Below are 27110 nucleotides of genomic sequence, written 5' to 3'. Positions count from 1 at the left end.
GAAGGAGAAGCGCCAGCGCCGGAAATCGACGTCACGACTCCGGTGCGAAAATGGCGGCCGCCTGCGGAGGCGCTTCAGGGTTGGGCGCGCTGCTGCTGCGAGGCCGCCTTCTCCGGGCGAGCCGGAACTACTCCGCTGGCTACTCGACCCCTCGGGCGGCGGCCGGCGGCCGCGGCAAAGGTACTGCCAAGGCGGCCAGGCCCTCCCTCCCTGGCGGAAAGCGGGGGCGCTGCGACGGGAGAAGCCGGGCGGGACGGGGCAAGGGAGCGGCGCAATCCGGCGCGTTTCAGGAGGGCTTTGTTTCCCTGGAAGTGGTGCGCGGGGGCTGCGAGAGGAAGACGCTTGCTGCCCTCTTGAAGCAGCAGCAGAAGCAAAGAACAACGGCCGCAAAACCTCAAGGCCGCCTCTCCCCTCATCAGCCCACCCTCCACGAGGACGGGGCCTTCTCTGCAGTGGCTCCCCGTCTGTGGGAAGCTCTCCCCAGGGAAGTTCGCCTTCATTATACACCTTGAGGCGCCAGGCAAAAACGTTCCTTTTTCACCAGGCCCTGGGCTCATTAAACAATTTGTGCCCTTTGAAACTGGGGGGGGGGGTATTGTTTTTGTTGTTGTCATGCCTTAGACTTGGGTGTTTTTATTCTGTAAACTGCTCTGTCATCCTCTGATGAAGGGCGGTATAGAAATTTAATAAACAAACAGATAAATTTCACTAGCAAAACTTGTCCACCGTTAAAAGGAAATAAGTGTCACTGAAATTGATATTTTCCTTCCAGTAGCACCTTAAAGACCAACTAAGTTAGTTCTTGGTATGAGCTTTCGTGTGCATGCACACTTCTTCAGATACATACATACATACATACATGTATCTGAAGAAGTGTGCATGCACACGAAAGCTCATACCAAGAACTAACTTAGTTGGTCTTTAAGGTGCTACTGGAAGGAAAAAAAAATTTTGTTTTGACTATGGCAGACCAACACGGCTACCTTTCTGTAACTGAAATTGATGTGATTTATTTCAGAACTAAAGGGAATTGAGACTTACTGAGTAGGAATGTGGGTTCTTGAAGGGTCAGCAATAGTGAATAGGTTTTTTAAAATACCTTTAAAGGAGACTAGATGGAATCTAGTGGGAGAGAATTCCAAGCAGAAAGGGCTGAAGTATAAGATCTAGAAAAAGACTAGAAGCATAGGAACAAGCAGTTGCATAAGGAAAACCAGAACTAAGAAATGGCAAGCCTGTGAAAGGGCAAAAGAGCCTTCCAAATCCTGCATCCTGTTGCAACTTTCAGAAATCTACTACTCAGAGAATACTGCCTTGAAATGAAGGTTTCAATTAGTCACCATGGTAAAGCTATTATAGTAGACTTAACAAAATTAAATCTGTGCCTCCCTATCTGCTATGAAGGGTTTTTTATGCTGATGGTTTAAGTATTACCGTATTTTTCGCTCCATAAGACGCACCTTTTCACTCCTAAAAAGTAAGGGGAAATGTGTGCGCGTCTTAGGGAGTGAATGCAGGGGGAAGGCATGCAGGAAAAGCCCCCAAGAGCTGCACACAAGCTCCATGCGGCTCTTGCGGGCTTTTCCCCAGGAGGGAGAAGGGACTGACGCGGCCTCGTAGAAAAGCCCTTAAAGGGTGTGCGGCTCCTGTGGGCTTTTGCGGGGGTATTGCCATAGCTGCGCGCGGCTATGGCTTCTTCCTCTTTAGCCGCGCACAACCTCTCCAGCCAGGAAAGGCTGCGCGCGGCTATGGGAAAAGCCAAGACAGCGAGCAGGATGGATCCTGCTCGCTGTCTTGGCTTCTTTGCTCTTTGACGCTGCAGGGGGGGGGGACCCCGGGCTTCCCCCGGCAGCCCCTGAAGCTCTGGGAGAAGCGGACAGGCTGTGTGCAGCCTGTCCGCTGCTCTGTGGGGGTGGGGGAAATAAGATTTTTTCTTCTTGATTTCCCCCTCTAAAAACTAGGTGCACCTTATGGAGCGAAAAATACGGTAACTAAATCATAAGATTCTCGCTTCCAGCCTGTCATTTGAATAATAGAATTTGCACATATGCAGTAATATTAAATAAAATAATATATTTTTCTGAAATATTATTTTCCATTATAGGTGCATTGGTACAAAGAGGAAGGACCTCACAAAATGATAAATACCGGAGAGAGGTAAGAAACTCAGGATGCATGTGGATTACATTTTAAGCCTATTGGATCTTATTCTCTTTCAACATACTGACAGCTGTCATTTCTTCCAAATCTGTAACCCTGAAATTAAAACTCGTTATGAAAGAACTAGGATTCTCACAAGCGCAGGTTTAACTATGTAGTGTTGTGTTTATTGTAGGCTTCCACCTACTAAGCAAGCACTTTTAAGTGTTAGTTACATGTGATATACCACAATTACAAAATAAAATCATTAAGTAATTCAGAAAAGGCCCTCCAGAAAACAGTTTATATCAGTTCTTATTCAGCTACAGCCAAATAATTACTATAAATGAATTTTTGGCTATGTGAATTGCTTTGTCCTTGCTAATAAGTTAGGTTGAGAGCTAGAAACTAGTCCAAGTCCATGCTTTGACATTTATGGCTCAACAGGGATTTGAGCCAGGATTAATCCAGTTGGAGTCTAAAACTCATGAGTCATATTATATGACTCATATAAGAGGGGTGCGAGAACATCTGTCTCGAAAAACTGATCGATGTTAAAGCATATCTTGTCATAAAAAATAGAATTGTCTCACATTTTAAACTTTATTTTTGTTTGAAATTTGCATTAGACTGCAACTCCCAGAACTGAGAAGATGGAGGTTGATCAGGATTGGACTAGTGTGTACCCTGTTGCAGCTGCTTTTAAACCTTCCTGTGTGCCCCTTCCTCTTCGAATGGGCTACCCAGTGAAAAGGGGTGTACCTCCAGTAAAAGAAGGGAACTTGGAACTCTTAAAGGTACAGTTGTATCCTGCTATTTCAAAGACACTGTTTTTTTCAGTGTAGAATGTAGTTGAAGGAAACAGATATACAGTATAGTAGTCTTGCCCTTTCATCACAAGTTATTTATATATAATTTTTTTATATATACTGCTAATAAAAAACAAATCAGAACAGTTCCCAACAATTGTATGTAAAACCGTGCCATGAAAGTTATTAAAAAGTTAAAATCAGAAGTTAACTAATTAGTGTGAAAGGGTGTACTCTTAATTGTCTGCACAAGCCTGATGGAGTAGAAAAGTTTTCAACAGGTGTTTTAAAGTTGAAACAGAAGGCACCTACCATAGTACTTGACTGATGACACTAAAGTCTGTTTCTTGTCTTCAAATGAGTCTTGCCAGCTTGGGGAATGACCAACAGTGTTCCTGCAGATGATGTCAGTAATTGAGATACCCTGGACCTTAGTTGTTTAAGACTTGCAAATTAGTGCAAGGATCCTGAACCTGTCTTGGTAGTTGATGGGTAGAAAGTGCAGATGCTTCAACAATTTTCTTAACCAGATGCCTCCATCAGCAAACTGACCACGGCATTCAACACCAGCTGGAGCTTCTCGACCCAAGCCCAAGGACAATCTCACATAGAGCGCATTGCAGTAATCCAGCCTTGAGGTTACCAATGCATGGTAACCAGTGGTCAAGCTATACCTGGTGGACCAGATGAAATTGGTAAAAGGCACTCCTAGTCACAGAGGATACTTGGGTCTCTATTGACAGATGTTTCCAGGAATACCTCCAAGCTATGCACTTGCTCCTTCAGAGGAAGTGCAATCCCATCCAGAACAGGCTGAACAGGTAACCTGTCATGCCTGTCTCCCAAACGTAGGAACAACGCAACCAAAGAGCCTCCATTTTCCAAGGATTTGTGCCCAGTTTAGTGGTCAAACTATTTTCAGACACCTAATTCTGAGCTTTCACAGTCTCTCATGGTTCATATGTTATGGAGAAGTAGAGCATACTGCTGACACCTTGCTCTAAAATTCCTAATGACCCCACAATATAGATGTCAAATTGCACTGTGGAAAGGATAGTACCCTGTGGAACCCCATAGCACAATTGCTAGGGTTTGAGGAGCACTTACCCAGTGCTACTCTCTGAACACACCCCTGAAAATACAAAAGCACTGTAATATGGTGCATTCAGAACCCATCTCACTAAATTGGATCAGGAGGATGCCATGATCAGTGATATCAAAAGCTACTGACAGATCGAGCAGAAGTAAGTCACATTTCCCCCTGTCCCTGTACCATTGAAGCGTGCAATCTCCACAGCATTTAACTGAAATGGACTCCATATATCTTTTCCTGAGGCTACAAGCCTTAGCAGCAAGAGAGATTATTCCCTGCCCCAGTTGACTCCACTAACCCAGAAATAGTGCTTCAGGTTAAGAACTTTGCTTCAGGATGAGAACAGAAATCGTGCTCCGGCAGCACGGCAGCAGCAGGAGGCCCCATTAGCTAAAGTGGTGCTTCAGGTTAAGAACAGTTTCAGGTTAAGTACGGACCTCTGGAACGAATTAAGTACTTTACTTAAGTATTTTACTTACTGCTTAGCGATACTGAATCAATCCTTTTTCCTCATTTAGATGTTTTACATTATGTATTAGATTTAGACTATGAGTTACATCTTGTTTCAGATCCCCAATTTTTTGCATCTGACACCAGTTGCCATCAGGAAGCACTGTGCTGCTCTTAAAGGTAAGTTTCAGATCTCTTTCATTGATTAAAAAATAGGTGGAAGGCAATGCTAGCAGGCTACTCTTTGTTCTCAGCACTTGACTTTTATTTAAAAAAAGAGGTGAGGGTCGGGAATTTGTAAACAGCTATGCCTCTGATTGGCATATTCACATCATATTCCACTTTAATTACTTGGAAAGGGATGAAGTTCTTAATACATTTTTCTCAAAGTAGCTATTGCCAGATTGATTGCTGTGATCTTGCTCCCACTGCTCACTTTTCAGACTTCTGCACAGAGTGGCCAGCTGATGTTGATAATGATGAGAAATGTATGCAGCACTTTCCTATTGAAGTTGACACAGTAGATTACATTTCAGCAGGCCCATCTGTTCGCAATCCTAAAGCAAGAGTGGTGACCCTAACAGTAAGTAAACTACAGAAGTAACTTCATTTTTAACATAGGGCTCTTAAAACAAGTTCATTTGGTTTGATTACAAAGCAGGCAGAAATTAAACTTGCTGTTACTGCAAGACAATGTACAAGAACTGTTTGCACTGATGAAGCAATTAACTTAAGAAATGAAGAACCACCCATTAGAAATTGCTTCATTTCTTGGCACAAAATCCAGTAACATCTAATGGTATTTGATTTAAGTGCTGTAAGCTAATGGTCAAGTTAGATGCCTATTTTGAATATAGAACAAAGCATTAGGAGAGAGAGATAATGAATCTATAAGGCCATATTTTTTCCAGCCATTTTTGTGTGTGAGGTCATTCATTTAATATTGTCCCATCAGGACTTCCGGGTTGGCGCCATTGTTTAATGGCGGATTCCCTCCGAGCTCCGGAGGGAATCGGCTCCGTAGCGTCTGGGTTTGGCCGCTGCGGCGAAGCGGGGACCCTTAAAATCACAGGCGCGGATGCCTGTGAACACAGAGACTCGGCGGGCACCATTTGCGCCCCCCCAATCCGCGACGGAGCCTTTTTAAAGGCTTCGGAACGGAGGCAGGGTGAGGCGTGGTGCTGAGAGTACTCCCTCGCCTACGGAGTGAAGCCGCAAGCCATTGACAGAGAGCGCCAACTTCTTTCAAGACCGACTGGACTCTAAAATATAAACCCGTGAGTAATACGGAGATTGGAACGTTAAAAATTTTTAATTTTGGATCTGGAACGAGCGGGAAGGGGCTAAAAAGGAAGTCACCCCCCCCCTCTTTGTAAACAATTTAAAGCAAAGGACTGGGCAACTAAGGTCGAGAGAACCTGTTTTTTTAGTGAAAAGATCTTGATTTCACGGTTTTGACACTATAAGGATTTACTGGAGGATAAAAAGAATTTGGGGACTGGAATTTCACCCCCCCCCCGAGACCCGGGAACGCCCCAAGAGAAAGTCTGTTGCATGGAAGATTTTGACAGCTGTCAAGAGAGCTGCTAGTCAGCTAGTTGCCAGCTGGAAAAAGAGAACATTGTTTCTGCTGTTTTTGCTGGTTTACTTGGTACAACTTTGTTGAAAACAACGAGGGCTGATACAAAATAACTGGACTTTTGGTTTTGAGCTGAAAGGAACATTAAGGAACTAAAATCCCCCTAGAGGGGTAATAGGGATACTACATTACAAAAATGACTGGAGTACGTAAATTCCAAGCAGAACTGGACAGAACACTCGCTCTCTTGGGAAACTTGAAAGATGAATACAATGTTATGTCTACAAAGGTATCACTACTACACTGGTCAGTAAACAACAGTTTTGAGCCTGATAAGGACTTGAAACAGGAAGCCTACTTAATTGAACAAATAAATGAAAATGAAAGTGCAGAAATGATGGAGCAAGGTGCTGTTTTTGAAGAAAATGAAGGAGAAGCAGGAGATGTGCAGGAGTTAAAGGAGAGTTACAATATGAGGCCTGACATGATGATAAAAAAGGACAATAAAAATTGGATGTGGAAAGCCTGGTCTGAATGGGAGCCTGGAAAATGGAGAGATCTCCCTTGGAGGAGATCTAAAGACCTGAGGATTACAATTCTGCGGAAGGTGAAAGCTGGAGCCTTGGGGACATCTGGATCTGTAAGAAATTTGAAACAAGAGTTGGAGCCCCCCATAGGCTTTGCTTTTAAGTATGGAAGACTGGCTGGAAGCAACAAGGATTCTGCTGGGCCGGAGCCCCTCCGAGATTTGGGGTTTAACATTAAGGACCATCAAAGAGACCGGCAGAAAGGAACTGAGAGAGATAAAAGGGCCTCAGACGTGAGGTCTCCAGGCTAAATAAATAACATAAAGACTGATGGACATTGGTCGGGGACTGGAACCGGGAAAAGGGTGGGTGGAGGTTGGGAATCCAAAGGGCACATAAGGATAATTTGTTTTCTTTTTTATTTTTAATTAGTGGTAAGGAAATTGGGTAAATCGTGGAAGGGAAATTTTGGTTGACTTTAGGAAAAAGGTTTAAGAACAGTTAATGAGGTATAAGTATTGATGTGTGTTTTTAATAAGGTAAAATTGGTTTCTTCTTTTTTAAATTAATTGAAAATAAGATTGTTAAAAATAAATGGAGGAAATGGAAAAAAGAAGCAAAGTAAAAAATGGTATGTTAGAATAAATGTATAAGTTAAGGTAAAGAAATAAGTTAAGGACTTGCTGAACTGACAATTTAAATTGGAATACAAGAAGGGGAGGTGTGAGGAAGTCTGAGAAATAAGGTTAAGAACAATAAGTATTAGTAACTTTATGTGTTGTTTTTATTTTTCTTTTGTTGTTTAATTTTGTTATGTATTTTTGTATTTTTCTTTTGTTCTGTTTATTTTTTGTTCTTGTTTGTTTTTTGAAAATGCTAATAAATATTTAATTAAAAAAAAAAAATATTGTCCCATCAGTATTCAAGATACTGCAGAAGCAGAAATGACTTTGCCCAAGCCACTTAATATAAGTCATCTTCCTGTAAACTACTGCACCATCTAGCTTAGTTTGTCCACACTGACTGCCAGCCGTTCTCCAGGTTCCAAACAGGATGCCTTCCCAGCCTGGAGATGATGAATACTGAACGTGGGACCTTTAGCTTGCAAGGAAGACACACTGCCACCACGCTGGCCCTTCCCCACTTAAAACCTAAAGCAGAGAAAATGAGGGTTGGTGGAGGCTAGGATTTGAGAAGCTTGGAGCACATTTTGCTTTTGTAAAAAAAAGCCATTTCATTTGCATTTTCAGTCATCTCTAAAATCTCTTTGTAAGGTAGATGGCAGTATTTGTATGACAAGATACTGCTAAAATCATGTCCTACAATCCAAGCCAATGTTTTACTTTATGCAGATAACAGACTGTATAAAAACCATGTACTTTTTTTAAAGAGGTATATTTCGAAACAGGCTGCATATAATGTTGATTATTAAACATGCAGCAACCTGCCAAATGGCTTTTCCTAGCACTTATGATCAAATGAGACGTGATTGTCCTGTCTTCTGGTGGTGTCCTGTTAATCCTTTGTCAACATAATCTGCCGGGAGGAATGGGACAGGGAGAGGTTTGAAGGTGAAAAGCAGATGGTATTGAGACTGTTTTGAATGGGGGCTACAGCACAGTTCTCGCTGGACTGATGAAGCTGTGTCGGCTATACCATTTCAAATTGCATGTGGGATTTGCATGATGGAATGCTCCATACAAAAACAAACCCCTCCCTGTGCATTTAAAAAAGCTTGTATGGAACAAAGTATCTAGTCTAGCCTTCCCTCTGATATGCTTGTCTTTTATGGCAGAGTGTGTTTAGAATGGAGAAGCGTCCCATTATGTGTGCCCCCACCCTGCTCAAGTGATAGGGCTCAGTTTCCCAGCCATGTGTTTGCCACTCCAGTGAGAGACCTTGGTCACCTGGGAGGATCTGTGTACATCTAGTGTGTTGCAAAATTGCCATGACAGAATCTGTAACGTTCAAATGTTCAGAAAATGGATTTATTTAAATATTTAACATGGTCTACAAAAGGGACGCGGGTGGTGCTGTGGGTTAAACCACAGAGCCTAGGACTTGCCGATCAGAAGATCAGTGGTTCGAATCCCTAAGCATTAAAATATCACACCTAAGCATTAAAATATCACACCAAAATATGATATGTGCATTAACTGCACCATTTTTCATAAGATGTAGCACATTGTGAGCCTGTCACCTGAATCTTGGGAGTAAATCACATTAAACCGAGCCGGGGTCAGGAGGAAAGATGTGAACATGAAGCCTCACAGAAACTAAACTTCGCTAACTTAAATTTACTTGGCAGATTGGTTTTAAAAAAAAGGTAAAATTCTTCAATCATTGGGCAGCCCAATTTGACTTGCTTTTGATAGAACACAGTAAGTGCAGGTGGCGCTGTGGGTTAAACCACAGAGCCTAGGACTTGCCGATCAGAAGGTTGGCTGTTCCAATCCCTGCGACGGGGTGAGCTCCCGTTGCTCGGTCCCTGCTCCTGCCAACCTAGCAGTTCAAAAGCACATCAAAGTACCTTCCCGGCGGGAAGGTAAACGGCTTTTCCGTGCGCTGTTCTGGTTCGCCAGAAGCGGCTTGGTCAATAAAGCTAGATGAGCGCTGGCAACCCCAGAGTCGGTCACGACTGGGCCTAATGGTCAGGGGTCCCTTTACCTTTACCTTTTATGGTCTACAAAATAGCAAACCATCAAATCCTAAATGCATAACCAAATAAAAAGACACATGATACCATCAGTCAGTAAACTGGCCCATTACATTCAACCTCAGCAAGGGCAAGTAAACTGGAGCAGCTAAAAAAACCACCTTCAAAAACTTAAGAGTTCTCAAAATTTTCAGGAAGGGGGAATCTTTTTCTGAAGCACCAGCAGGGAAGAGGTAGAATTAACTTAACAGGAGGAAGTTCAAGATACTTGGTGCCACTATTAAAAAGCTCTTACACACACAAATACACATAAAATTTCAAAGAACAAGTGGACTTGCAGCAAGAGCCCAAAGAAAATCTTTGAGGGAAGACAGTCCTTTAAGTTTTCCAAGACAATCTAAGGCAGTAACTAACTCTTCTCGGCTCATCAGATTTGCAGATGACACCAAACTAGCTACTGCCACAGAAGATAGAATCTGGATTCAAGTTGACCTTAACAAATTGGAAAACTGGGCCAACAAAATGGATTTCAATAGGGACAAATGTAAGGTTCTGCACTTAGGCAGGAAGAACCAGATGCACAAATATAAGATGAAGGACATTTGGCTAACTAGCAGTACATGTGAAAAGGATTTATGGGTCCTGGTGGGCCACAAGCTTCACATGAGTCAGTAGTGTGATGCAGCAGCAAACATGTGAATGCTATTCTAGGCTGCATCAAGAGAAGTCTGGTGTCCAGATCAAGGGAAGGATTAGTACCACTCTATTCTGCCATGGTCAGACCTCACCTAGACTCCTGCGTCCAGTTCTGGGTGCCACAATTTAAGAGAGATATTCACAAGCTGGAATGTGTGCAGAGGAAGGTGACCAAGCTGATCATGGGTCTGGAAACCAAGCCTTATGAGGAATGGTTGAGGGAGTTGGGTTGCTGCAACCTTTCTTCATAGATCATTTTGGTTGCCCTTTTCTGAACCTTTTCCTACCCTCTATCTATACACCTGTTGACACTCAAAAGACACTCACACTCGTGAGACAGGACTTGTAGTCTTACTTAGCATAGAACCTAACGAAATGGTAGAATTCTGAATAGTACTACTTCAAACCACAGAGGTGGCAAGGAGCCTCATTTTTTAAAGCACCTGAAATAAAAAGTTCCGTGAGTGTAGTAAACTAGTACTTTGGGAGAAGGCTGAGGTAATGTGTCTTCCTGATGTAGTAGTTTACTACATTCAGGGAACGTTTTATCTAGGGAAGCATTCAAAAATATTATTTTCCCCAGCTCATACTTTCTCTTTGAAGTGGTAGTGTTCTGAATTCTTCTGTGTAGCAAGTTTCTTTAGTCTTAACACAATATAGCAAGCTAAAATTGCACCTGAGCACTACTTTGAGCTTTTGTTAGTTTAACATGTTCTTAATCCTTTGCTTGAAGATAGTTCTTACACTGAGCAGCTCAAGTCTGTTTTGAGTCACAAAATTTAATTTGTTCTTTATTTATTCTCCAGTTAAGATTTTCTTCCTAGCACTTGGCTTTTTAAAAGCCTCTTAGTGCTCTTTCTGAGACTTTCATCCCTTGGTTTTTCAACCCTTAAATATAATATTTGCTTTTTCCATTAAGATTCTTTACTGGCCTTGTTTCTGCTGATTGAGAAATAGTAGAATGAGATCCAAATTTTCCCGTAGCTTATTTCTAAGGATTGTGTAGTACCTCATGCTGGGGTACTGCATGTCAGCATAGTCTCAACTCTGATTTTCAAAAAGGAAAGCAATGGCTGTAATAACGTGCTGTAAAATATATGGAGATGCCTGAATAAGGTTTCCAGTGACCTGGGTCAAGGTGTTACTGCTGTGCTTAGCCTTGTGCATAGTGCCAGGACTAGCAAAATCAGAATAAATGATGAAATTAAACAGATGCCAGTCTCCTGGTTCTGTGCTCAACTTTTGAGGACTTCAATCTAAAAGACACCTGTGATGTATTTTTGTGTGTGTGTGGTTTGCATGAAGTCACCTGTTTGAGCTTGGGGCTAATATTAGGCCCTCATATTTGCGACCTGCAAAACTGAATGCAGCAACATCATGTTTTATGTGCAATAACTCATTGACCTTTCTTTTCTACCCTGGGGATTGAACTTGCTATCAACTTGCTAAGAGACTGATTTCTCTCCAGGTTAAACTTTCAAGCCTCAACTTGGATGATCATGCAAAGAAGAAGCTCATTAAACTTGTAGGAGAGAGGTACTGCAAGGGCACAGATACCCTTACCATTACAACAGACAGGTATCGTAACATGAGAAAATTGTCTAATGTGGGTCATATGTAAGATAGTCAAGACCCTAGCTGCTAATATCCATTTCTGTCCTACTTACCGGGTAACTACTACAAGGACTCAAAAAATATTGTGCCATATTACAAAGATCCTTGGTTATAATGACTCTTCTACTCTAATCTGGCAAAGGCTTTAGCTATCTTTGTTAGACCTCATTTCTCCCATTTCTTGCTTCAAAATGCAAATAAATTAATATGATTGAAATAAGTTTGTGTCCAAAGGTCAACACATTTTGGAAGCTTGTTTGTGAGTGAACTAAAGTGCAGTTGTTTGTCTTGCTTCTTATGTTACTCCTCCGGTCCCTGTGCTATTCAGGAGAGGGCCTCCTGTGGATATGTTCTCATTAGGAGGTCTGTTCTGCTTGCAGGAGGAGAGGGACCTTTAGCGTGGCAGCAGTTCCCCTTTGGAACTTCCTCCTGTTACACATGAGATAGGCACCACCTCTGTTGTCTTTTGGGCACCTACTGGAGATCTCTTTTCAAAGTGAATATTTTCAGTGAAGATTATCCTATCCTATACAGTGATGGGGGAAAGTATTTGATTCCCCTGCTAAATTTGCCCGTTTGCCCTCTGACGAAGAAATGACCAGTCCATAATTTTAATGGTAGGTTTATTGTAGCTGTGAGAGACAGAATAACAATAGGAAAAAACCCAGAAGACAAAAGTCAGAGATTGATTTGCATTATAATGAGTGAAATAAGTATTTGATCCCCTATCAACCAGCCAGATGTCAGGCTACCTGATATCTTCACTGTATGTAACGAGCTGAGATTAGAAGCACCTGCTTCTAGGGAGAGGTTTTACCTGTAATCCCAGCTCCTTACAGTACCTGTACAAAAGACACCTGTCGACAGAAGCAATCAATCCAGCAGATTCCAAAGTAACCACCATGGACCAAAGAGCTGTCCAAGGATGTCAGGGACAAGACTGTAGATCTGCACAAGGCTGGACTGGGCTACAAGACTATTGCCAAGCAGCTTGGTGAGAAGGTGACAGCAGTTGGTGCAGTAATTTGCAAATGGAAGAAACACAAAATAACTGTCAACCTCTTGGGCTCCGTGCAAGATCTCATCTCGTGGAGTTGCAATGATCAGGAGAACGGTGATGAAGCAGCCCAGAACTACATGAAGGGAACTTGTCAATGATCTCAGGGCAGCTGGGACCATAGTCACCATGAAAACAGCTGTTTTCATTTTCAAAACAGCTGTCCCCTTGCTCAAGACAGCACATGTACAGACCCATCTGCAGTTTGCCAATGCACATCTGAACGACCCAGAGGAGAACTGGGTGAAAGTGTTGTGGTCAGATGAGACCAAAATCGAGCTCTTTTTCATCAACTCAACTCTCCGTGTTTGGAGGAGGAGGAATGCTGCCTCCGACCCTGGCTTGAGAGCACTACATGTGAAAAGGATCTAGGAGTCTTGGTTGACCACAAACTTGACATGAGTGACACCTGGCTTGAGAGCACTACATGTGAAAAGGATCTAGGAGTCTTGGTTGACCACAAACTTGACATGAGTGACACCTGGCTTGAGAGCACTACATGTGAAAAGGATCTAGGAGTCTTGGTTGACCACAAACTTGACATGAGCCAACAGTGTGATGCGGCAGCTAAAAAAGCCAATGCAATTCTGGGCTGCATCAATAGGAGTATAGCATCTAGATCAAGGGAAGTAATAGTGCCACTGTATTCTGCTCTGGTCAGACCTCACCTGGAGTACTGTGTCCAGTTCTGGGCACCACAGTTCAAGAAGGACATTGACAAACTGGAACGTGTCCAGAGGAGGGCAACCAAAATGGTCAAAGGCCTGGAAACGATGCCTTATGAGGAACGGCTAAGGGAGCTGGGCATGTTTAGCCTGGAGAAGAGGAGGTTAAGGGGTGATATGATATGATAGCCATGTTCAAATATATAAAAGGATGTCACATAGAGGAGGGAGAAAGGTTGTTTTCTGCTGCTCCAGAGAAGCGGACACGGAGCAATGGATCCAAACTACAAGAAAGAAGATTCCACCTAAACATGAGGAAGAACTTCCTGACAGTAAGAGCTGTTCGACAGTGGAATTTGCTGCCAAGGAGTGTGGTGGAGTCTCCTTCTTTGGAGGTCTTTAAGCAGAGGCTTGACAACCATATGTCAGGAGTGCTCTGATGGTGTTTCCTGCTTGGCAGGGGGTTGGACTCGATGGCCCTTCTGGTCTCTTCCAACTCTATGATTCTATGATTCTATGACCCCAAGAACACCATCATCAAACATGGAGAGAACTCCATCAAACATGGAAGGGGACATATTATGCTTTGGGGTGTTTTTCTGCTAAGGGGACAGGGCACCTTCACCGCATCAAAGGGACGATGGACAGGACCATGTATCATCAAATCTTGGGTGAGCACCTCCTTCCCTCAGCCAGGGCATTGAAAATGGGTCGATGATTGAAAATGGGTTGATGATGGGGGCCACTAGGGGGCGCATTGGAAGATGGCTGACAATAACATCTCTCCGACCCACACGAGGTAATTTGGAGGCTATGATGGGAGTAATTAGCCTCCCTACCCCCCCCAGGATGGTGGGGGGGACTGCCCTTGCCTGCTGTGCCCTATACCACCCCCGAATTTGTGGGGATGGGGGCACTAGGCACAAAGCCCTCCTGTGGGATTCCGGAGCTCCTGGACGCCGTCCCTGATCCGCGCCACTAGCTGCAAGAACTTCAAAAGAAACAATTTGAATGAAGGAATGCACATATTTCAAGGAAGGAGGGGGAGTAAAGACTGCTAACAGAAGAGATCTCTGATAAAACAAGACAAGAATAAAACATGAGAAGATACGCCAAGATACGGTATGGCAAATGACTGATGGGGGAGGGGGAAAAACTTTCCTTTCTTTTCTTATGTGATTAAACAAGAATCCCCTCCCCTCACGAGTCAGAAATGTCGTTTTAAGGACTTAAGCTGTGGATTTAAGGCTGTGTGGAGATAAACTTTCGAACCAAAGCGTGTTTTAAGAAGAGCGTGGAATGTATAAGAGCTTTGGAATGCCGCAGTTAAAAATGCCGTCGCCATATTGGGAAGTTCTGTCGGAGGTCTTGAGTCTGGGAGGAGAAAGAAAGAAATAGAGCTGTTTATATATTGTGGGTGAAACTCCTCAGAGGGACTTAAGAGCGACAGTTTTGCGAGATTAATGATGGAAAGAGCGATGTTATCTATGAAGGTGATGATATATGGAAACTATCTCGATTTGAGGATTGGAAGAACGGAAAAATTCACACAGGATTATTATTGGTGTTTATCGGCTTAAGGAGACTATCAGAAGAGATCATAAAGAAAAAAGAGAAAATAATGAACAAGATGTGATGTGGAAACAGCAAGACAAGACTGGATAGAATTATGAACTCTGTTTGGACTGATTTGGATTGATTTGGACATTAACGCAGTAGCAAGAAGATGATCAGAATCCCCCTTCGGATCTTGAAATATGGGTCCCCCCAACAAAATTTAAAATTTGGCTTTGTAATTCGGAATTTATGTGATGTGATTTAATTTGATTTGATTGGCCGGTTAATAAAAAAGATTTTTTAAAAAAAGAAAGAAAATGGGTCGATGATGGGTATTCCAGCATGACAGTGACCCAAAACACACAGCCAAGGCAACAAATGAGTGGCTCAAGAAGAAGCACATTAAGGTCCTGGAGTGGCCTAGCCAGTCTCCAGACCTTAATCCCATCAAAAATCTGTGGAGGGAGCTGAAGGTTTGAGTAGCTCAGCCTCAAAATCAGCCTCAAAATCTTACTGACTTGGGATCTGCAAAGAGGAGTGGGACAAAATACCTCCTGAGATGTGTGCAAACCTGGTGGCCACCTACAAGAAACGTCTGATCTCTGTAATTGCCAACAAGGGTTTTGCCACCAAGTGCTAAGTCATCTTTTGCAAAGGGATCAAATACTTATTTCACTCATTATAATGCACATCAATCTCAGACTTTTGTCTTCTGGGTTTCTGGGGGTTTTCCTATTGTTATTCTGTCTCTCACAGCTACAATAAACCTACCATTAAAATTATGGACTGGTCATTTCTTCGTCAGAGGGCAAACGGGCAAATTTAGCAGGGGGATCAAATACTTTCCCCCATCACTGTATAGGATAGGATAATCTTCACTGAAAATATTCACTTTGAAAAGAGATCTCCAGGAGGTGCCCAAAAGACAACAGAGGTGGTGCCTATCTCATGTGTAACGGGAGGAAGTTCCAAAGGGGAGCTGCTGCCATGCTAAAGGTCCCTCTCCTACTGCAAGCAGAACATATCCACGGGAGGCCCTCTCCTGAATAGCACAGGGACCGGAGGAGTAACATAAGAAGCAAGACACTGTATCTGTTTTAGATTTGACATTGTTTTTCTATATTACATTGTTTTAATATGTGTTTTTATTGTTAAATCTCTTATTCATTGGAAGCAATTAATGAATAGTTCTTCAAACTATTCATTCTATAGTTTCAATTTATATTCAAAAAAATGTAGAGTTTTATATCTTTAAATATTGGAGAGATTATACCAAAGACTTAGTTTTTCATATATTTCAGATGTCCTTTAAGAAGACAAAATTATGACTATGGAGTGTACCTTCTGACAGTTTTATTCCATGAATCATGGGTAAGAATTGATGCATGACATTTGTGACAGCCAAGCTTGACTTAAAATGTATAACATTTGTTTGATTAGATGTTGTTCACAAATAATATGGCTTATTTACATTGATGGTAGAGAGGAATTATTTGAACACCTATATTGATGTGCTTGTGTGTTGGGTCCAAGCTATACCATGTTAACATGGTATGTTAATACAGTGAAAAACTTTATATCTTTTTCAAACATTGAGCAAAGTTCCATCTTACAGGTCCTCTTTTTTATGTGCACAGATCAGTACATGTTGAATGCACCAGAACTGAAACGGGGGCAAGAAAGGGCAGCTGCTCAGTTGTAGAGTGTTTGCTTTTCATGCAGGAAATCCCAGGTTCAGTCCCCAGTATCTCCAGGCTGGGCTGGGGAAGACTCTTGCCTGAAACCCTGGAGCCTCTGCCAGTCAATATAGACAATACTGAGGCCGATTGACAAATGGACTGTCTCAGTATACGGCAATTTCCTTTGAGTGGCCAACCTGTGGCCCTCAGCTGAATCAGCTTTCATCATTCCTGGCCATTGGCTACACTGGCTGGGGCTGGTGAGTCCAGCAATATCTGGAGGGTAGCAGACTAATGACCCCTGCGGTGGGGCTTCCTGTCAATTGAAAGCAGCCAGTGTCTGCTAATCAGGATTTGTTGTGCTTATTTCTGTCTGATATGCACAGATCTGGGGTAAGTGGTAAAGCAGTAGCTCTAGCTTAGTGTTGTACACGGACCATGAGTGAGCCAACGTCTTGGGCCTCTCTCTCTAAGTATAATACCTGCCTTGGTGGTCTACGGGATTACTACGGAAATCAGTGTGGAGTGCTTAGAGCACTAAGAAGAAAAATTATGGCTGTTTCAACAGACAATTTGCTTACCTAGTTTGTCAGATGAAATGATGGCTATTAGGGACATTTATGTTCCTGTGTTTGTCAGCTTGGGAGTGGGCACATCCCCATCAGCCCCACCCTTAGTCTTTGTGCAGAGAATGGGACCATCTGTCATATGGAGCTGTCAAAGGTTTCCTCGCATCCTGGAAACCCCAATTATGCTGAGTCATGGGTTGTGTGGGAACCTTGGCATGCACAGCTGCACACACACAGTTTCCATCCTAACAGGCAGATGTGCTCTTTGTGCAAAGGTGAAGTGGAGCTCTTGGTGGATCCCCACTCCCTGCTTCCATGTTGACAAACAAAATTAGCATTGATGACTGAACAGGTCTATAGCATTCATGAAAATTAGTGGCGGGACATCTGTACTATGATGTCCTCAGTGCTACACAGTCACTAAATACATTTTAATCTGTTTAGGGCACTATGGAAAAGCTGAGGTAGGAAGACTCTTGATTCTGTTTCTTGCCCAGGTAAATCTCCTCAGCAATGGCCCACCTCTTCCCTCAGTAGTGCTTCAGCGAAAGGGAGAAGAGATATGGGGATGAGGACGGTGACCTGAGGGAATAAATAGCAGCATATCAATGGAGCTCCAGTGTGTTGTGCCACTTAGTTGATATGGGGCTCGGCCTCTGGAAGTCCTGTCACTTTACATGAACAGTGTCTCCTGTCAGACACCCCAACACTCTTTCCTGCAGTACATTGAAGGAGAAAATAGGCTGTCTTTCAGTGCCAGCGTTTTAGTTGTTGATCTTCTCACTAAGGTGCTCAGTATTGAGAAGTCCTGGGAAACTGTGTTAACTGATGTTAACTGTTTAACCGTACTTCCTTCAACTGAGGAATTTTTAGAAACATAAACACTAATGCTTTAGTATTTTGAAAACCTATAAAGTTGGGTGAAGGTGAACTGTTCCCAATTCATAGGTGTCTGTAGCCATTCAGACACTGATTCTAAGTATGCTGGAAGCTCAAAGGGGTTATTAATTCCAGATGAACACATCTGTTCTTGACTCTAGCATTACTCAGTGATGGAAGACTTAGCCATATGATATTGCTTGTGTGAGTGCTTGGTGTGTATTGAATACACACAAGTCCCATACCCTTTTATTACCTTTCAACTTCCACATAAATACTTAATAACCTCGTCAGTTGTAATTGTCTTTGATTTCAATGAAAAATGCATGGCCTGCTGCAACACATTGGATTTTTTTTTCCATGAACGGTTGATCCCTCAGAAGGAAGCGTGTTCAGTAGCATTTTTCGCAACTTCATACAAGTGTTTCTTAATCTTAATTCTTAATCTCTGAAATTTTAAAATGGCAGGGGGGAACTCATCCCTTGGTAAGGACATCAGTACTCTCAGTTTGTCAACAAAATAGGATTTAAACAGAATAATCTGAAAGCAAGTATGTTGGATAGGAGCATAGTTAAATCCTTGATTTACGTAGCTATGAAACCCACTTTGTAATCTTGGGGTAAATTGGGGCCAAACTAGTCAAGACTGTAGGATATTTGTGATCAGATCTCCTATGGGTTTTCTTAAAGCTTGAAATCTATTTTGGGTGCCCAAATCAGATCAAACAGAGAGCAGAGTTAACTCTTTTCCCCTGTGCTATTTTTCTGATCTAAAATCTCCTTTCACACCTGCTATCTATCCAAGGGTGGAAAGCATACAGGCTACCATAGAAAATCAGCATGTGAGGGAGATGTGCTCTAGCTGTCCTTCTCCCTTGCTATTTTTCTGTCTGAAGGGAATCATCTGTGGAGTTGCTCAGTCATCTGAGCTGTAGTCTGAAGTGATGCATCCCATGTGGTTGTGAGGATAAAACAAGATCTCCATCTAGGCCAACCTGAGCTCTTTGGACAAATAATAATTTCTCACACATACACTATTTACGTAATCCTTCCAGCAACCCTCTTGGAGACTCCAAATTATCCCCATGTTGAAAATGTCGGACTGAGGCTGGCAGCAGCTTCTAAGGCCAACCAGAGAGTTCATGGCAAGAGCAAGATCTGAATAGGGGAGTCACTTCCCGATTCACATATTAGTTTCTGAGCCAGTGTAGTGCAGAAGAGAAAGGCGTGGATACAAACACAAGATGGTATCTAATCTTACTGAGAAAGAACGGAACAGTTTCAATTCAGACATAGGTCTGGTAAGAATAGATTTAAGAATATGTAGGTGTGGTATCAAAGATCTAAGACAACATGATGCAATGGATAGAGCCTTTCCAACTTGTTCCTCTCCCATTGCTGTTAGTTCTGGAAAGCTTTGTTAGATTAGTTTAAATGCTGTCCTTTACGATGGATGCATGACTAAAGAAATTAAACTTTTCTGGAGTCTATGGATTATCAATGATAGTTAAGTGGGAATAACAGAGAGGCTGCTGTGGATATTGGCTTTGTTTTTCATAGAACTGTATTATTTTTTTTAAATTATGTTTATTAAAATTTTCAAAAGAGAATACAAAAGAAAAACAGAAAAAAGAAAAAAGAAAGAAAAAAGAAAAGAAGAAGAAAAAACAACAGTTAAAAAAGTTTACCTTAATTACATTCCATACCCAATTTCCTTGACTTCCCCGTGCCTGCCCTTCTTGTATTCCAATTCCAATTTTTAGCTCAGCAATTTTTATCCCCCCCACTTTACCTTATTTCCTCTAATTCAATTAACTTAATCAAATTTTAACTTCTAAACCTCTATCTTTATATTTCAAAACTTATTCTTAACATACTTTTCGTAAATTCCTCCATCAATTTAATTAACCTATTTAAACTTAAAAATCTCAATCTTTATACACCAACACTTATTCTTGACAATCTTTTACTAAGGTCGGCCCTAAATCTCTCCCCAAATTCCCCCTTTTTATGTTAATGGCAAAAACCAACTTAATTAAAACAGAATTATATTTTTACACCCTTTGGATTCCCGAAGCCCTACCTCCCCCTTTCCCGGTTTCGATCCCCAGCCAAAGTCCATCAGTCCATCCAAAATCAGCCTGGCGATCTCACATCCGAGGCACTTAACCCTCTCTCAATTTCTCTCTGCCGGTTTTCTTGATAGTCCTTTATTTTAAATTCCGAATCTCGAAGAGGCTCTGTTCCAGTAAGGTCCATATTTCTTCCAGCCAGACCTCCATATTTAACAATGGAGCCAAAATCTTGTTTCTTACTTCTCATAAGTCCAAATGTCCCAAAGGCTCCGAATTCTGCGTTGGCCATATTTATATTCCATATGTCTTCAGATCCCCATAAGAGGAGATCTCTCCAATTTCCATTCTTCACTTCCAACCAAACTTTCATCGTCATGTTCTTATTTTCCATTATTTCCATTATTTCCAACTTAACAGGCCTCTGGCTCTCTTTAGTCATCTGCAACATCCCAGCGCCTCCTTCTTTCTCATGTTCTTTAAACGGCACCTCAAATGACTCAGACTCTTTCTCCTGTTTGGCTATAAGGATTTTTGGATCAGCAACAACACTTCCCTGTTCATCTGCAGGAGCTTGAATCATATCCTTTCCAGGTTCAGCAATTTTGTTTACTGTTCCCTTCATTGTTATTACATTCATAGTCAAAACATTTGTCTGCTCCTGTAGATTTCCCAAGAGACGAAAGGTCTTTTCCAGTTCAGCCAGTATTTTTCCACTTACAGCCATTTTTGTAATGTCCTGAATCCCCTCTAGAGGGATTCTAGTTACTTAATGACAAATTATCCTTTTCTTCTTTATTTTTGACAATTTGTTACCAAATTGTATCAAATGTAACCAGCAAAGACACAGTTCTCCTTTTTTTTTCCAACTTTGACAGCTAGTTTGACAGCTGTCAAAATCTATAAACCTCTTCCACAGGCTCTCTCCCCGATCGCTCCCGGGTTTTGGGGGAGGGGTAAATTCCGTTCTCTTATCCTCCAGCACAGTCACTTAAATTGGCCCAATATAAAGTTAATTGCTCTTTTCCACAAAAAGAGAGACATTCACACAACCTTAGTAATAAAATCCTTGCTTTACGATGTCTACAAGGCGGGTAGGTTGACTTCCTTTTTAGCACCTTGCCCGATCTTGCCGAATTCCCAGAAATAAATTTCCCTTTTAAGTCCAATTACTGTGTTACTCACGGGTCGTTACTTTTGATCCAAATGTTCAAAGAAAGAAGTTAGCGCTCTCTATCCATGGCATGCGGCTTCACTCAGCAGGGGAAGCAGTCGAACTCTCAGCACCACGCCTCCCTCCGTCCCCCGTTCCGAAGCCTTTAAAAAGGCTTCTTTGCGGGTCGGGGGGGCGCGCAAATGGTGCCCACCGAGTCACCAGGTCCCCAGGCTTCAGCGCCTGTGGTTTCTAAGGGTCCCCGCCGCGGCAGGACCCGACCCCTGTTGAGCAGATTCCCTCCGGAGCTCGGAGGGAATCCGCCATTAGACGATGGCGCCAACCCGGAAGTCTCTTGTTTTTCATAGAACTGTAGAGTTGGAAGGGACTCCGAGAGTCATCTAGTCCAGCCTCCTGCAATGCAAGAATCTTAACTGAAACATCCCTGACACTTTCTATTCTACACATCCTGGTGCTCAGTTCTGATGTGGCTGTGGGTGAAAGTGAAATACTTTCAAAAGATAGAAAGGTATTGCTGGGCGAGAACTGAGAAGATTTGGGTCCTTTGTCCAATCCTTTTAGTTAGCTATGTCTGTATTTTTATTTTTGTCTTCTGCGTACCTTGTGTTGGGGCTTTCCCAATTGAATCTTTTCTGCAGCCACATGCTTCCCTTTGGTTTGAAGGGGGCTTTTGCATGCAGTCCTGTGAGCATCCTTGGAACTCTGCACAGTATAATTAATTAATTAATTAATTAATTAATTACATAATTAGAAACAGGATTTCCAGTCCCATAGGTGGGACACATGTAGAAGCCCCCTTCAGACTTGCATGTTCAAGTTTTGAAAGGAGGTGGTGTGCTGAGGGACGGTGAAGAGGTGGGGCTTGTTTCCTTTTAACCTTACTCAGTTTAAATACCTGAAGAGGGGGTGGTGGGGCTTTGGGAATCCAAAGGGTGTATAACTATATTCTGTTTTAACTAATTTGGTTTTGCCACTAACATAAAAATGGGGATTTCGGGGAAGGGAATTGGGGCCGACCTTAGAAAAAGACTTTTAAGAATAAGTATTGACGTATAAAGATTGAGGTTTATAAGTTAAAATTGGTTAACTAAAATGAATTAGAGAAAATAAGGTAAAGTTTGGGGACAAGAACTTGCTGAGCTAAAAATTGGAACTGGAATACAAGAAGGGGAGGTGTGGGGAAGTCAAGGAAATTGGTCATTGACAGTAAGAAATGTAAGTCGTATGTGTGTTTAATTGTTTTTTCTTTCTTTATGTTTTGTTTTTATTTTTTTGAAAATTTCAATAAATATCTTTAAATAAATAAATAAATAAATAAATAAATACCTGAAGAGGGCTGCAGTTTAATAATGAATCTGAAAAAATATGTGTTAAGGTGCTACTGTAACCATATATATCACCTTTCAGCTCTGTCACAATCTCTAAAGTGATGTACAACCTAAAAATAAAATAATCCAAAATAAAAACTCAGAACTTTAGCAAAGCAACATGGAAGCTATTAAAATGTAAAACCAGAAATGCTGCCAATGCCTGTGGCACAAAACTCTACACTTCACATCTTAATCACGGCGCACCAAAGGCTTGGGAGAACATAGGAGTCTTAAATTTGCATTGAAATATAGGCACCATCAGTCATAGAGGGAATGGAATTCCCTCTGGAATTCCATTCCAGAGAGTCTGGGAGCTGCAATAAAAAAGACCTTGTCTTGACTTAGTATCCCTTTTACTTCTAAGGGGGGATGCCTCACCACATTCTTCATATACAGATAAGATCTTATGGAAGTTGGTATTCCTTCTAAAATGCCCCAGATTTCAGGCTATTTGGGGCTTTAGAAAGCAAAAACCAGCATTTTGACCTATGTTCGGAGATAAACTGGCTGCTAGGGAAGATTTTTAGATGCTGGACAAATGTGATTGACTTTACAAAATTAACAGGCAGAGACATTTTGAACCTGCTGAAGGTTCTGAGCAATATGCAGATGCATCACTGAATAAAACATAGTATGACCTGATCATGATCAAAGCATGGAAAACTTTGGAAGGATCAGGTTTTCTCTGGGACAGCAATAGTACAGCTGGAAAAGATAAATCAGGCCATGTATGCTGCTGCTCAGCAACCCACAATAAGTCCAGATCTGAAAGAACTCCCTCCCCTCAAGCTGCATACCTGATCTTTTCGAACACGTGCAACTTCATCCATAGTAGACTGAAAGCAAATTCCACATAACCTAATAATAGTATGACTACCTTGTCTGGTTTCAGCTGCAGTTCACTGGTCCCCAGCCAGCCTGTTAGAGATTCCAGGCGCCAGTATTATCCCCTGCCTTATCTGGGTTAGATGGAAAAGAAAGAGAATTGGATGTCATTGGCATACTAATGAGACCTCACTCCAAACCTCCAAATGACCTTGCTTGCAGTCTCAAGTAGATCTGCTTTCCCCAAGCTGATATCCTCCACCTGCTTTGGACTACTGATCGCAGCATCCTTAACCATTGGCCCTGCTAGGCAGAGCTAATGGGAGTTGTAGTCCAAAATGTCTGGTGGGCACCTGGTTGGGGAAAAGTGATGTTAAACTATGTTGGGAAAAAGATGAAACTGTGAAAACTTACAGCAACTGTGGCATGGAGTATCAAACAACCCTCCAAAAGTTGCTTGCTAGATAAAAATGAAGTCACTAGAAAACAATGCCTCCAGTTCCAACAGCAGGGAAACTTGAAGCTGTCAAAAACAGGACAACAGACTTGCCTGTATGAGAGACTTACAGAGGAGCAGCTGGAACCACTCTAGGACAGTGTTAGATACTTCCTGATTTCAAGAAGTTAATAGCTAGGGCAGGTGCGGCCTTTCCTTGTCACGTGGGGCTACCTTTGAAGGTAACTTGGAAACTACAGCTAATCCAGAATGTGGCAGCTAGACTGGTGACTGGGAGTGGCTGCTGAGATCATATAACACTGGTCTTAAAGGATCTACACTGGCTCCCAGTACATTTCTGAGCACAATCCAAAGTGTTGGTTCTGACCTTGAAAGCCCTAAACGGTCTCGGTCCTGTATACCTGAAGGAGCATCTCCACCCCCATCGTTCTGCATGGACACTGAGGTCCAGCTCCAACGTCCTTCTGGCGGTTCCCTCACTGCGAGATGTGAGGTTACAGGGAATCAGGCAGAGGGCCTTCTCAGTAGTGGCGCCCACCCTGTGGAACACCCATCAGATGTCAGGGAAATAAACAGCTACAATGGACGCTCAGGTTGGGAACGTGATCCATGCAGGAAGCACGTTCGCAACCTGCAGCGCCGCGTCTGGGCACGCACAGGTTCTGATTCAGCACTTATGCTCAAAGCACGATTTAGAGCTTTGCGCAAGCGCCGAAACCCAGAAGTAACCTGTTCCGGTACTCCGGGTTCGGCGCAGTGCACAACCCGAAATCGCGCAAACCAAAGCGTCTGTAACCCAAGGTATGACACTCTGACTTGTAGAAGACATCTGAAGGCAGCCCTGTATGGGAAATTTTTTATGTGTGATGTCTTATTAGGTTTTTATATGTGTTCGAAGCCATGCTTTGTGACTGGGGCAACCCTGCTGGATCAGAACAGAGGCTCATCTAGTCCAGCTTCCTGTTTTCACAATGGCCCCACTTGAGTATTGGATGCCCGAAAGCAGGTCGTGTCTGGTAGTGCTGATATACAGGCTGCTCTTCTGTTATTTTGTCACGTTTTTATTCCACTCATCCTGCAAGAAGTTCCTTGTGTATGGCTGCTTCCAATTTAACATCCCAACAAACCTGTGAGATTAAACCAGGCTGGGAAGGTGATTTGTTTGAGGTCACCCATTTGTCCTATGGCTGAATAGGAATTTGACTTCAGGTGACCCGTGGCTCCCAGCTGCTGCACCTCACATCAGCATCCTGTCGAGAAACCACATTGGGCAGTGATAAGGGTTCCTGCAGAGCTTCCGTGTGGCTTTTGTTTTTTTTCTTTTCTGCCATGTACTAATTCCCTGGAGAGTTCTTGTTGGATTTGTGCTGTGGCACTGAATTTCTCCATATGCCAAAACTTAAAGTGTTGATGGTTTGCTGCCACCCAGTGGCAAAACAAACATTTCCCATTTGCAGAGATTACTAAATATGCCGCATGTTCTTAATGTACAGTGAATGGGTGCAGAATAGCAGAGATATTCTCAGATAGCTACCAGGTCATTGTCTTAGCTCTTCCTATAAAGTTGCATACTCATGTAGGAAGTAACTATGTGCAAGCACAGTTCAAGGGTGTGGACCACACATAGTGGTCATAATGGCTCCATGGAAAGCTTTTGACTTGAACATAGTTTTTAAATCTTTAATTGGTAATCTACTAAGGCATTAGTTCGGGGGCTATGGGCATTAAGGTCATACCTAGTTTTGTCAAGATTTTGGTTCTGGCATGTTCCTGCAGGTCAGAAGCAATGGCTGAAGGTTATTCTCAGCTATGTTTTAGAACTCCCCACTGAAGGCCCCACCAACAGCCTAATCTTTTATAATTGTAAGATATACATCTATCTTGAGCTGGGCTCAACTCAATATTAAGTTGAGAATGGGTGAGGAAATTTTAGCAATTTTCTGCTGTGAGCTGTTTTTGTTACCAACCCTTAGGAACAGGGTGGGATCTAAATTTAAAACAACAAAAAATCAGTCAGTTAATGCATATTTGGTCAATTGGCTGTAACTGATCAGTTAATTTTTCAGCTAATAAGTATGCTTTATTGAGATAGCTATAGATAGTTGTGATATGTTTAATGCATCTGTTTTTTCAGAAGGAAAACCTTTTATAGAAGTCCTTACCTAAATATAAGTGTGTTCAATGGTGTGGAGGCAGGATGCAGTAACAACTGAGTATACAAACATTTCCGTTTTGAAAAAGACCAGTGGATTTTATCTCACTTTCAGGGAGTGCATCCCCTTTGTCTTTTTCTGTGAGAAACCCCTGTTTGGTTGTCATAGAATCCCTGCATTTTGCAAAGGATTCTAGAGTGCACACATTTCCATAGAGCCTTGACCAGGACTTTTATACCTCTGCACGAATGGAGTGTGCATCCTTTTGGCTGCACATCATGATTAATGGTCACACAAGAGAGCTTGTCTACCATTAATGCCCTTCTAAGTGAGAAACTTCTAAAAAGCTTCCAAGGAACACCAGGTTACTTGAAACGCTATTCCTAGAGCTACTGCTCTAGGCCACTGAGTACTATGACTGTGGTATTAAATTTAGTCCTTCACCCTTTCCACTAAAAACTTATTTTTCCTTTCAGAAAACAGAAGAGTGGGAAAAAGAAAAGACGGAGGCTGACATGGAGGAATACATCTGGGAGAACAGCGCCTCTGAGAAGAATGCTTTGGAGACACTGGTTCGAATACGAGCAGGTGACAAAACTGAAGAAGTCAGTAGGCAGGAGCTTCTTGCCTCACAAAAAATTCTGGCCTACAGAAAGTCGGTGGTTGAATTGAAAAATGAAGGAGAAACAGATAAGAACCTTTCTGAGTATAAAAACTCTGTCAGGAGACTACTAAACATGAGTGAGTTGCAGTAAAGAGAACTCTTTCAGGCATCACAGGCCTATGAAGATGTACATCATAAAGTTCAGTGGATCTAATTTAAACCTTCGTACTTTCAGCCTGCATTCCCTCCAAATAAAAAGACACTATCCCAGAGCACTGACCAGCTTGACCACAGTTACTCTGTCTTCTCTTCTCCAGTAGTTAGATGTTCAAGGGATCAGCAGGATTGCATTCACCCTGCAAATAATCTGCAGTTGTGTAGCTTTCATGGAAGCCTTATTTCAGCCGTACATGTCTATAACTGCATATAGAACATAGAATCAAAGAGCTGGAAGGGAACCTGAGGATCATCTAGTCCAACCCCCTG

The 27110-nt window shown here is 42.4% G+C and overlaps 1 protein-coding gene across 2 annotated transcripts; it reads left to right on the top strand.

Moving 5' to 3' along the window:
* Positions 1–14: 14 nt before the first annotated feature.
* MRPS35 (mitochondrial ribosomal protein S35) lies at positions 15–26896 on the top strand. Of its 2 annotated transcripts, XM_053387520.1 has the most exons (8): positions 17–180; positions 2105–2157; positions 2769–2936; positions 4611–4671; positions 4935–5074; positions 11418–11527; positions 16144–16213; positions 26497–26896. In XM_053387520.1, exons 1-8 carry the CDS (start codon positions 51–53, stop codon positions 26773–26775), a joined length of 1011 nt encoding a protein of 336 aa, XP_053243495.1. In that variant the 5' UTR covers positions 17–50; the 3' UTR covers positions 26776–26896. The 2 variants fall into 2 exon arrangements, with proteins under 2 accessions (XP_053243496.1, XP_053243495.1); XM_053387521.1 differs by lacking the exon at positions 16144–16213 and having other exon boundaries at positions 15–180.
* Positions 26897–27110: the final 214 nt, after the last annotated feature.

This window comes from Podarcis raffonei, chromosome 5 (assembly GCF_027172205.1).
Source record: "Podarcis raffonei isolate rPodRaf1 chromosome 5, rPodRaf1.pri, whole genome shotgun sequence".
Taxonomy (NCBI): domain Eukaryota; kingdom Metazoa; phylum Chordata; class Lepidosauria; order Squamata; family Lacertidae; genus Podarcis; species Podarcis raffonei.
This window is presented reverse-complemented; position numbering and strand designations above follow the sequence as displayed.

What these genes read in the sequence shown, in the direction of transcription:
- MRPS35 (XM_053387520.1), top strand. Translation starts at nt 51, where the DNA reads ATGGCGGCCGCCTGCGGAGGCGCTTCAGGGTTGGGCGCGCTGCTGCTG. An exon ending in GGAACTTGGAACTCTTAAAG is followed by an intron (nt 2,937 to 4,610) that starts GTACAGTTGTAT and finishes ATCTTGTTTCAG; the next exon opens with ATCCCCAATTTTTTGCATCT. An exon ending in CTTACCATTACAACAGACAG is followed by an intron (nt 11,528 to 16,143) that starts GTATCGTAACAT and finishes CATATATTTCAG; the next exon opens with ATGTCCTTTAAGAAGACAAA.